General features: G+C 26.4%; 1 protein-coding gene across 1 annotated transcript; it reads right to left on the reverse strand.

The window, feature by feature from the left end:
- Positions 1-5,703: 5,703 nt before the first annotated feature.
- Positions 5,704-12,244, reverse strand: LOC145830098 (uncharacterized). Its single transcript, XM_082937987.1, has 2 exons — positions 11,199-12,244; positions 5,704-9,627 (listed from the first exon to the last, which is right to left on the reverse strand). The coding sequence occupies exon 2, from the start codon at positions 9,592-9,594 to the stop codon at positions 6,802-6,804; it is 2,793 nt and encodes a 930-aa protein (XP_082794113.1). The 5' UTR covers positions 9,595-9,627; positions 11,199-12,244; the 3' UTR covers positions 5,704-6,801.
- Positions 12,245-12,749: the final 505 nt, after the last annotated feature.

Raw genomic sequence — 12,749 nt, forward strand, 5'->3', positions numbered from 1 at the left:
TTAGCTTTATGGTTTGCTAACAAAATGTTAGCATTTGTCCTTGTAGAAAATTCTCTCATAAGGTTATACTACTGCGGTGCACTAACTGGTTGCGTACTGTTTGAGTGTAAATTCTTATGAAGTTAATGAAGTTATAAAATGTTTCCTTATGGAGTTTTGCATCAACATTGGTGCACATTTGAAATTACGCACCGAATCGGTATACTGGGTAATTTCCCTAACTTGTCACTAATTGGTATTTGAAATTTCGTTTTACTTTTCAAATACTAGAAAAACTTAGCTGAAAAACGGCAAATTAATCAGAAAAAATAAATAATAAAGAATAAAAATATTACATTTTTTTTTACTTCTTTTTTTTTATTTTTTTGGGTGGCATGCATGCGCCAGCGTCCCTCCCCACGCTACGCCCCTGGTATGTATGGTTATAGATTTGATTAATAAGATTAAAATGTTTTTAAAAATGGTCTCAAAATCTACGATAAATTATCATATTATATGTTTTGGTTTTAAGAAAACAAATAGAGAGATCTCAACTGCTGGAGGAGAAGTAATATATTTATTCTTTCAAAAATTTATTTTACAAACTAAGTTTCGGTCAAAGACCTCTTCAGTGCTTAAATAAATCTTATTCAAATAGAATCTTATTCTATTTGAATAAGATTTATTTAAGCACTGAAGAGGTCTTTGACCGAAACTTAGTTTGTAAAATAAATTTTTGAAAGAATAAATATATAAATTATCATATTTAACTACCTACTTAAACCACATCTCGAAAAAAAAAAAAAAAAAAAAAAGACTCAGTAAATAATTAATAAAGTTAAAACTTTTTTTTTTAATATTCATTACTTTTTGAGAATGGCCTATTGAACATTTTTTATAAATTTGATTAGTCGTGCACCCAATCCCACCTTATTATGAATTTATCAAATAATATCAAACTAGCCTTACTGTGTGACAATCTTGATTAAAAAATTAGGTACATATACCTCAATAATTATCAATTAGGTATATGTCAAAACTTTTATGAAAAAACTCTTTACTTTTTTCGGGTGATGATGTATGGAAGAAAAATGACACTGATAGTTATTTTGATATACCAATGGGTAGTTTTCAGGGAGCGGAGGTATGCGATCTTCTAGGGTTATACATTCTAGATAAACTCAAAAGTATTTTTGATAATTGTAGATTGTATAGAGATGATGGACTCGGCGTCATTGATCTTTCAAAACCTCTTCTTTACAAAATATTAAAAAATCAACGTTTAAATTGATGTCTGATATCGGTTTTAAAATAACTTTAGAAATAGGAGCGTAAATAACGAATTTTTTAGATGTTACTTTAAAATTATCTAAGGTACTAATAATACTTACCGTCCGTACCGTAAACCAAATTCTTAATTAAACTTTATTAATATTAATTCTGACCACCCTTATCATGTAAAAAAATGCCTCCTAGTCATGACACAAAAACGTTTAAGTACCCTCTTTTCGAATGAAAGGATATTTAACGAAATAAAAGCACCGTACGAAATTGAACTAAAAAATCGAGGTTTTAAATGTAATTTAAAATATGAAAAATTAGATGTAGATAAAAAACGCAAAAAACCGCGTAACCGACATATAATGTGGTATAATCCTCCATATTGCTCTTCACTTAATATAAACTTAGGTAAATAATTTTTAAAGCTAGTCGATAAACACTTCCCCGATAGCCACTTTTATAATAAAATTTTTAATAGAAAGACAGTTAAATTTTTTTATAGTTGCATGAGTAATGTTGAAAATTTAATACAATCGCACAACAAAACAGTAGTTTTAAACTTTAAAAATAGACATATCAAAGCTAATACAAATAATAATTCTAATAATAAAGTTAGTAATAACGTGGATATATAATATTTCTAATTATACTTATCATATTAATAATAACAGTAACAATAAATATAACAATTTAAATAGTAGCGATAATAACAGTAGTAATGATGATAATCCTAATAGTGGTAATTTTAATTATGGTAACAATAATGAAAAACATATTAAAACATTAAACATAAAAGATATAAGCTGTAATGATAATTTTAATAGTAATGATACTGAAAATATTTATATTAATAGTACTAATAATAGTGTAGATTATAATAATCAACGTATAACTAGAAGTATTGCTAAAATGATAAAAGAAAACTTAGAACAAGTAAGTGATAATTGTGCCAAAAGTATAAGTAAAATGCATAACAATAACACTATAAATAAATATTCAAAACCAACTAAGCCTAATAGTGATAAGTTAAGTAATATGCCTAAAACATGTAATTGCCGTAAAATAAATAGAGATAACTGTCCATTAAAATGTAATTGTTTAATTAAAAATGTAATTTATAAAGTTAAAGTTGAAATTAAGGGCCCTGATAAAATTTATATCGGAAGTACAGCAGGTATTTTCAAAGATAGATATGCTAACCATAAACATACTTTTAAATATATAAATAAAAAACAAAGCACGCGTTTATCGGATTATGTCTGGAGCTTTTTTTACAGGTACGGTAAAAGGCCAAACATGGAGTGGAGTATTGTTTCAAAGATCAAGCATGCATCCAACGGAGTAAGTAGAATTTGCCAAACTTGCAATACAGAAAGAGCAGTAATTGCAGCAGAAGATAAAGACTTACTTCTGAACAAGCGGCAAGGTTTATCGAATATTTGTCACCACAACCGACGAATCTACTTTAAATAAATCTGTCTACTTATGCACTTACTTATTTTTCAACATTTTCATATACAATCACATACACTTATAAGTTTAATACTAATAGTTTTTAACCTGCATAAATTATTGATTAATTTGTTAAATTTATTATGACGTAACATTTCTGCACAACTTAATTTATTTTTTTAAAACTTGTCTATTCTTAGAGTTTTTTGAGGTTAGTATATGCTTTAATTAAATTTGTAATTTTTGTAGACAATTTTATATTTTTATTCCCAACTTTGCTTTTAAACCATAAAGTTCGTTTATAGTTACTACTCACATAAACATTATACATTCTTTTTTTCTAATGTGTGTTAATACTTTATAGACTATGTTGATCTGTTCTTAAATTTATTTGAGAGCAGTGAAACGCCGTTAGTCGGAATAAAGTTTTGACACAAAAACATCTGTGGTAAAAAATATTTATGTATGTATTTACAATCTAAAACTATATATTTTGTAAAACTAACTATCTTAATTTGTAGTTTAAACTTTTTGCTCCTAATTGGTTTGTAAAATTCTATATTAAATTATTTATACACTTTGTCATTATTTTTGTTGGTCAATGACGTAGGGGCCCTAATGACAGCTTTAAAACTCTCTAAGCTGAATTGCAAGATTGAAACCCACTGATTGACACATATACAAAAAAAGTTTTAAGAGGCATTTTAAAATTAAAGTATTTTTTTTTACTATTAGTAAAAGTACATTCAAAAAAAAGTATTAAAAACAATTTTTTAAAAATAAAACATATTTGTAAAATTATGCTAATAACAACTTTATACATACATCTACTATAAATTGAGTTCTACTTCTAAAATTATCATGATGAATCTTAATGTTAATCCAAATAATATTAATTAGAAACTTATATTACTTTAAAAAAAACTTATGTAAAAAATTATTATGAATTATATACTTTAACTAATTGGTGTGCGACTCGATAACCGTAAGGCTTTTTCGTGCACCAGATCTAAGAACCAAATACTTTCGCGCCGCTTTTTTTTCTCGTTTAATTAACAATTAAAACGTGCATGGGTCACGTGCGTCATTCCATTTACGGTTTTTACATAAGTTCTTTAATTTTCACGCTTACTAGCATCCTTACTGTTACTTCTACAAAAATTTTTAATACATCATCTTTTAGCTTAGAGTATCTAGTTTTCGAACTATTTTTTTTTTATATTGGGTTAGTATGAATGGTGCTGTATCCAATAGAAAAAGGAGTCCGTTTGTTCATGTGACAGTAGTCCCCCAATATTTGCGGAATCAGCATAAAAAAAATTTTTATTAGTTTTTAAAATGTTTGGGTAAGGTGGGTATGAAAATTAAAAAAATAATATTTGATGATTAAGCAAATATTAGGGGAGACACCTTTGCTTTAAAATCGGTCCCCATATAAAATAATATTTTACTCATTCCGTGTGTACGATTTTTTTAAACAAATTTTTATTAATGAAATTGTCGATTTACTGTTTTCATTATATTATGGTACATCTCAATAAATTCTGATTTAAAAAAAATGTTTAAAAATTCACACAAAACTAATTAATCTGCATTATGCTATGCACTTTTTTTAAATTAAATACTTATAGAAATATTAAGCAATGAACTATTCCTTTTTTTTTTTTAAACTGTGAGCTACTTAGTCTTTGAAGTACAAAACAAAATCAAATGATTTGTTTTTAAAAGACTTTTATAGGTCGCGCTAAAGATTATAAAACAAATTTAATACATAAGAAAAGATATTTTTAATTTTTTCATATGTGTGCTCGATTAGTGTGTTAATGGTGATTTGTTAATAAAAGGATATAATTATTGTATGTTTCTAAGTATGTTACTCGATTCTTTTGTTAATAATTGTATTAATGATTGTGGAGTAAATCAATAGGTATTCATTTTCAAACTAAAATGCAAATTGTCAAAAGTTTTTTGTAAGTGTCTTCTAGGTTTTTAAAAAACTAGTTCTTTAGTCCATTTTTAGTATGAAATAGAACCTAGGGTAAAAACTATCTCAAGTAGTATAATAACATTGAAAAGATAATGTAAAGCTAGTTTAAATGTGCTTTTTTTGTTGAAAAGAATTTGATTGATACAAAAATCTTAAGCCTTTAGATAGATTTTTTGTTCCTAATCGACATTAAATGACTTAACTTGGAAAAATAGTTTAAAATTCTAGGTTTTTCCAAAACTCCTCAACTTACAAGTTTTTTTTTGCCTAAATTTTCAAATTCAAGGTTTTTCAGTATTACAGGTTTTTTTGGCAACCCTGAAAATTCTATAAAAACTATGTATTTGTTTTTTAAACCAAAAATGCTTATTATATCTAAGGCTAGGTAACTTAGGGAGTAATATAAAACTGTATAACAGGGTTGCCACAAATCGAGCTAAAAATATTTCTGACTTTTTTTATCAAATTCTAAATTATAACCTTCAAAATTACATAACCAAAAATGACTTGAAATATTTCAAAAATTCAATTAGACCCTGAAAAAAAATGAATTGCAAAAGCAAAATTTTTAGAAAATAACATTAGCAGAAATTATTTTTTAGTGATGATAAACTATCTTATTAAGAGCATGTTTCTATCATATTTCCTGATTTTTCTTTTTCGTTTTTCCTGACTTTGTGGCAACACTAGTATAATATTAACAAGGTATTACTTATAATCTTGAAGTACTTATTTTTACAAAACTCCATGAAATTGTGTTAATCTATTTTAGCAGAAAAACATATGTTAGTTGAATAAAGAAAAGTACTGTTTAAAATTTAAATTGTTGTTATTATTTTACATTCCAACAAATTTGATGAGTCAGGATTTGTATCAACTTTCTATGATTATTTGAATATAAGCAATATATATATATGTATAAACTTGTGTAAAAATAGTAGTATTATTAAATACATTTATGCATATTAAAAGTAGAGTAAATTTTATTTTTGAACAATGGGCATGCAGAAAACAACAAGCTGAATAAAATTTACAAAACGATTAGATAACAGTTACAATACAGTACGGCAGAGTTTAAATCATTACGAATTTCAAATACTGTTTTACATACTTAAATGATGTTTTACGAAAAATAATACTTATGCAGCTCAATAAAATAAACAAAATTTGAAGACAATTTTGAAATAGTTAGCACAACGCTTTTGAGATTTTTAGAGGTAGACAGAAAAATATAATAAAAAATAACAAGTGATTTATTTATTTTAAATAAAAGCAATACACAACTAATTCCAAATTGTAGAATACCATTCGCGATTTTTGTAGAACTGAAACTAAAATTTTGCAACAAACACATTTTAACTTTTTTTTAATTTGTGCAGAGTTAAAAACATTAAACAGCATTGTATCATTGTAACATATTAAACATTGTAACAAAAAATTGTAAAAACTTAAAATGGTAAAAGAGTACAGATAAAACTTAATTTTTTAAATAGTTATGAAAAATTTAGTATTAGTTTTACTTTAATTAAAATGCAATACTGAAAAAAATGCTTCAAATATATAACAAATTCTAAGCTTCACCTGAAGTGCTTTTAAATAGTAAAAGTTTTAAAGGCTTCAGTTAAACACAAATATTATAAAGTATATTTATTAGTTTATAACATTTTAAAAGTACAGGGTTGCCAAATGTTTTTGGCAAATTTTCTTTAGGTTTTCAAAATTTCCTCTAGGTTTTTAAAAGTACACATTTTTGGTTTTTTTTTTAGTTTAAAGTTAAGTTTAAGGTAAGAAATTGTGTTAAATAGTAGAAAAACATTATAAAAAAAACTCCAAAGCCACTTTAACTGTGTTTTTTTATATAAAAAATTTTTGATGATGACAAAATTTTTTTATCTATATGATAGATTTTTTGAGTCAAATCGAAATTTTACTACTTAACATGTTAAAATTTCTAGGTTTTTTTAGTGATTTTTGTTCAGAATTTCAGGTTTTTTAGTCTAAATTATCAAACTCCAGGTTTTTTGGCAACCCTGAAAGTATTAAAAATACATTGAAATAACACAGATTATTTGTACTTTTTTTTAGCAATTTCAGTTCCAATTTTAATTGAAACTCAAGCTAAAAACTTCTACAACTGCACATATAAACTTGCCATTTGAAACTAAAGGCTCATTGTTAAAAGTAGAACAGTATTGTGTTAGTCCATGGTTTAAATACCGATCGATATATATTGCATTTCCTTTTCCACCACCAATATAAAGTCCATTCTGATCAGATCTCATAAACAATTCAGTGTTTTTCATACACTGATGATGTAAAGTAGACGAACTAAGTTGCTTGTTACTTTTGAATTTAGCAGATATATTTCCATATGTTTCAGATTTTACTTTTGTGACTTTGTCATTATAATTTTTTTGTGCAGTAAAATGCTTAACTTTTTGTTTCTCTTTATTTCCATCAGAATTAGTAGTATTTTTGCTTTCATTGTCACTATAGTTTTTGGAACGAGGATACATGAGATTTTGAAAAAGCAAACTTTTACTCTCAACTATTTCAGAAGAACTACTTATTGATTTTTTTAAATTATTTTTATTTGACATCGAATTTTTTAATAAACTTTTTACAGAATTTTCACCAAATTTTGAACCTGTCTTATTTTTATCAATAGTTTCTAAGGAACTTTTACTAGATCTCCCAGTTTGATTTGGAGCGTCTACTGCCATTAATCTGAACTTTTCAGATAATTCACTAGGTTCTAATTCAAAACCAAACAAACTTTCTTTTAAGCTATCATTAGAAATGTTATTTACATCAGGAAGTGATATAATTTGAGAGCTATTATCAAATTTCAATCCATCAGAAAAAATATTTATTTGATCATTTATTATTTCCTTAGAGTTTGAATTATAATGCTTAAGGTGTGAGCTTTCTTCAGATATTTTTTGAAACAATTGAGAGTTTTTTAAATCTAACTTAGATTTATCTTCTATAACATTTTTTGAAGAATCAAATATACTTTCTATTGCATTAGTAAGTGGTAACTCTTCTGGAACAGCTGAAGTTCTTTTAGATGGTTTAAAATCTTTTTCTACAAGGCGTTGTAGGTTTTCTTTAGAAAATTCAGCTGATTGAACTAGTTTCTGACTAGACTTTTCGATCAGGTTTGTAGAAGAAATTTTGTTTAAAGTACTGCTTTTAAATGAAGGAATTTCTTCAAATGTTCCACAGTTACCTTGAGCGTCCTTCATAAAGTTATTTTCAGCTAAATCAACATTATTTTTTAAGTTATAATTTGAGTTATTTGAAAATGGAGAAGAAAACTCAGAAGATGCATTCTGAGAGCTTGCAATAGACATACTACTTTTAACTAAGGGTGGCAAAACAACAGCCTCTTCACTTACATAATGTTGAGTAAAATTAGACGTTTTAATAAAATTTGTTTCAATAGGTGGCAAGGTTATATTAGAAGTTAAATCATCAGCTTTGGGTATATTTGAAATATTTTTTGTATTTAATTTATTAGGACTATTTTTCGTCCCAACCCATCTAAAAATTTTACTTTTTGGTAAAAGAGTAAAAACAAAACTTTCACCTGTACCAAAATACCCTTGTGTCATGTGACGTTTATCCCACGCCTCTGAACAAAACGCACCAAAAATACTTCCTTCAGTAGTTTTAACTAATATAATAGTCTTACTATATTCATCTACACAAGAGAAAAAGGTATTCATAAAAAATCCATGATCTTTAGTGGAAAACAGAAGCTGTGGTTTATTCAGAGCATACTGTTCTGGTATCCAACAGTATAAACTAGACATTAAAGACTCATCAACTATTTCTGATTTAACTTCTTTCACTAAATGTAAATAGTTCCACGGATTTCTAGTTTTAATTTTAATGTTAGTGGTTGAAAACTTAATATCTTTTTTACATACTTCTAGCATTGTTGCATGAAGCTTAAAAATATCTTTTGAAGATGGAAGTTTAAACTTAAATGCTTTATTGAAAAAAACATCTTTAGGCACTTTACCATCAATTTCTTTAACAAAATTAAACACACTTTCAATTACATTTTCAGCATTTGATATTCCTGATTTTCTGTAATAGCGCAATATTGCTAAAGACACACGATACAAAGCTTTATAACCTTCTAATAAATACATGTCAAACAAAACTACCATATAAGAAAATGGTAAAGCATTAAAAAGACAACGCAACCACTGACTATATACTTTATCAGGGTTTGAAGTCAAGTGAAGGAGACTTTTATGTGATCCAGGAGCAAACTTCTGACTTAAATCACGGAGTACTTTAGCAGAGGCTGTGTTCTCAACTTCTGTAATATCTAAATATTGAGTATTTCTAGTTGTTGAAAAAATAAGTCTACAAACATGCTCAAAAACTTGTGATGGATCATCATCGTACATTAAAAGTATGCAACAGGAAACAAGAAGCATTGGACTATAAGTAACTTGAGGAAAGTTAAACTCCAAACTAGCTAACAGTTTTTTAAGTACTGTGTGTCCATTATCATTCAAGTAATTCAGAGGGAAGACGTCTAATACTGAAAAATTTGCAAATGATATCTGAGAACTTGAAGTTTTAAGTTGGTTTGAAAAATCATCAAACTGGCTTTTATCAAACATGTGATTGTTGCAATCAATTCTTTTAATAAGTCTTTTGTACAGAACTGATCTGATATCATGATTTATTTCAAATAGCTTTTCTCTTAAATAAGTCTTGAGAGCTTTTTTGTTGGCTTGTTGAGGTAAAATGATTATATTTGTTACAGTTGATGGGGACGCGCACTTTGAGGAAAAATTAACTTCATTTAAAATTTTTTGTACATTTGCATATTTTGAGAATGGGCACTTCGACTCACCAGCTCCATTCATTTGAACAAAAAGTTATGGTTGTATAAGTAAAGTCTAAAAGTCCAGTTTTAAAATTCAAAAAAGTATTGAAGTGCAATTAGTTTATAACAGGGTTCAAGCGCGAAATTTTTTTCATTTAGCCTGACTGAGAACAATTTAGCCTGACATTTTTTCAAAGTAAGGAAAATTCCCTTTAGAAGTCAATTTAGGTATTGGGGGTCTTGATTAGTACTATTATAGGCTCCGACTACAACCAGCTTTTTCTCAAAACCATTTTGGCATTAAAAATCTGCAAAAAGCAACTCATAGCTTAGTTACAACTCAATAAAATAAGACTAAATTGAGAAAGAGGTGATTGACATTCCCCTATGCCCTTAACATAAGAATTTCAGTGAAAAGTTTTAAAATAAGTGTTATATCTAATCTATTACTAGTGAACAAATTTAATATATATTACTAAAAACAATTGTTCAATTTAATTAATCACTAAGTAAAAACTTTATAACCAGAAGATTTATAATAAATTGACATGCATTGTGTGTTTTATTAAAATTAAAATGAAACACTTACACGAGTATTAAATATTAAAATAAGCAAAAATGTTTATTATAGTATTTTGACTAATACTTAAAACTGATCCATAATTATAAATCCTAAACTCTAAATAAATACAGTGATTGTTGACGTCGTATCAGATTTAAAAAGCTTACACTTAAATTGAAAAAAAAACCTTTAGTATTTTGTTCTTGTAAAGAAAAATGAATTGTACCTAAAATTTGTACTCCCACAAAACTTAGTACTTATATCTTAAAGCTAAGTTTTAGTGTTGTGAATGTCTCTAATAACTTTAAACAAACAGTAAAATATATGAATACACTGCTAAGAATGTTAATCTAAAAAGTATATGGTATAAAGCCTTTAAATTAGAAATTAAAACAGTTCAACTAACTAAGCTCTGAAAAACATAGCTGACGTAAACAAATTCAGACAAACAGCTAAGTTGTTGAACTAAACTGTAATGTTTAAAATGTATTTTTTATGAATTTTTATAATTATGACGTATATAATCTACTCAAAACAAAATAATGAAGATTCTTAAATTTTTTTAGAGATTCAACAAAAGGTCTTAAGCATTTATATTTACAAATACTGACTGATTTGGTGTTTAATAACTAAATCTTTATTTAGAAATAAATTCACATTTCAAATTGATCTTTAAAAGATTTCTAAATTTTTTTTAATCAAAAATTTTCAAGCATTTGAACTGAGAAAAACTGAGATTCTCAAACTTTTAAATAAAAAAACTGATTTAGCCTGACGTTTTTCAACTTAAAAAAAAAAAACTGATTTAGCCTGACTTAGCCTGACGCGCACGAACCCTGTTATAATACTAAAGTAAAATAATTCAGTATTTTAAACTTCCTAGTTTAGTTAGATATAAACAATTTTATTTATTAAATAAATCTTAATCATTTGATTTAAATGTAATATAGTATCATGATCATAAAAAATTATAAAATTTCATCTGTTATATTGTACTTTTCAAAAAGTTAAAAAGCACAGCTGTTTTTTTAATATTAATTGCTACACATATTATCAAACTAATTTTGTAAAAATATACTCACTTTTTAGAATGGAGGTGATCATGTTTGTGCAGTTATTTATTTAGCTATAAATGTATAAATAGTAGTAAATATGCTAATTGCTTTATTTATGAATGAAAAACCTATTGAACAACTATTTTCAACTGTCTTTAAAATATAGCACTAACTATGGATGCTATTGGGTATGATTTCTCTGTAAAAAACAATTACTCATTAGAAGCATCACATTCCCCATCAATTTTACTATCAAGAATAAAACCTTGATGCAATTTAGCATATAACGCTTAAGCAGGGTTTTTAACTTTAAATTGATTCTAGATATATTTATCATTAGATAACCCATCTTATTAGTCCCATCATCATTTTTACCTTTACAAGTAACAAAATACTATGTAGCACAACAATTCCTACCACAATATCTTCATTTCTATTTTCATGTATTTTTGGGGAAGAAGTCCCTAAAATCATTAGTGTATGTTACTAAATAACTCAAAAACACTCATCAATCTCTGCCACAAGAGCACAGAAGTTTAGAAGTCTTTCTTTGTGGGTACTTCCATTTACTTTAATGAGCTCTGGTTTGTATAAAATTTCAGATTTGTGTAAAACTCTAGTATATTAAGGGCATAGGGGAGAATTAATCTTTTTTTTACAACATGGTCTTGTTTTGTAGTTTTAAATAAGCTATAAGTTGCTTTTTACATATAATTTTTAAATTTTTCTTTAGATATAGCAAGTTTAAGTCAGTGAATACAATAGGTTATTTATAAAATAAAAAACTAAATCAACAAATAAATAGAAATCACCAAAGATCTAATTCCTGCTACATTTTTTGAGATAATTACCTCAAATTTTCAGTAATGAGATTGGTGCTGCAGAAGTTTACTTTAAAAAAGTTTTGGTCATGGTTAACTTGAGGTGAGCACCAATATCAAGCTGAAATCATAATACATTTGATATCTTATTTAATCCTAATTTTAGACTAAAAAAATATTTATTACAAATACATGAATAAAATTAAACTTATATATCATAACTAATAAACTTATATACTTAATTGCTTTTAATTTACACTATAAAAATGATTATTTCAATACAATAATTTATAATGATAATGATATTGTAAAATAAAATTGATTAAGTATTTTAGTTTATAATATACCACTATAGTTCTTTCTATGTATTTATATAGCTTCTTTAAAATAAAGTATCATTTTTTTAGCCTAACATTATGGTTAAGGGCATAGGGGTGAGGGGGGGTAAACACCCTTTTTTGGTTTTTGATCTTATTTTATATATATTTTACTAAGCTACATGATGCTTTTTACAGATTTAAAAAAATCAAAATATTTTTTGAGATATAGCTGGTCAAAGTCGGAGGCAATAATAGGATCCTTATGGGAGGCGCAAACTAAAACGGCAAATAACTAGAAATCACTAAAAATCTATCTTCTCCTACGTTTTTTGAGATAACTACCTCAAATTTTCAGGAAATGTTCCTTGCAATATTTAGAAAATTCTGTCGGAACAAAATTTAAAAATATTCAGGGTTCGTGCGCGAAATTTTTTTCA

Source organism: Thalia democratica, chromosome 2 (genome assembly GCF_965202585.1).
Source record: "Thalia democratica chromosome 2, ktThaDemo2.hap1.1, whole genome shotgun sequence".
NCBI classification, from domain to species: domain Eukaryota; kingdom Metazoa; phylum Chordata; class Thaliacea; order Salpida; family Salpidae; genus Thalia; species Thalia democratica.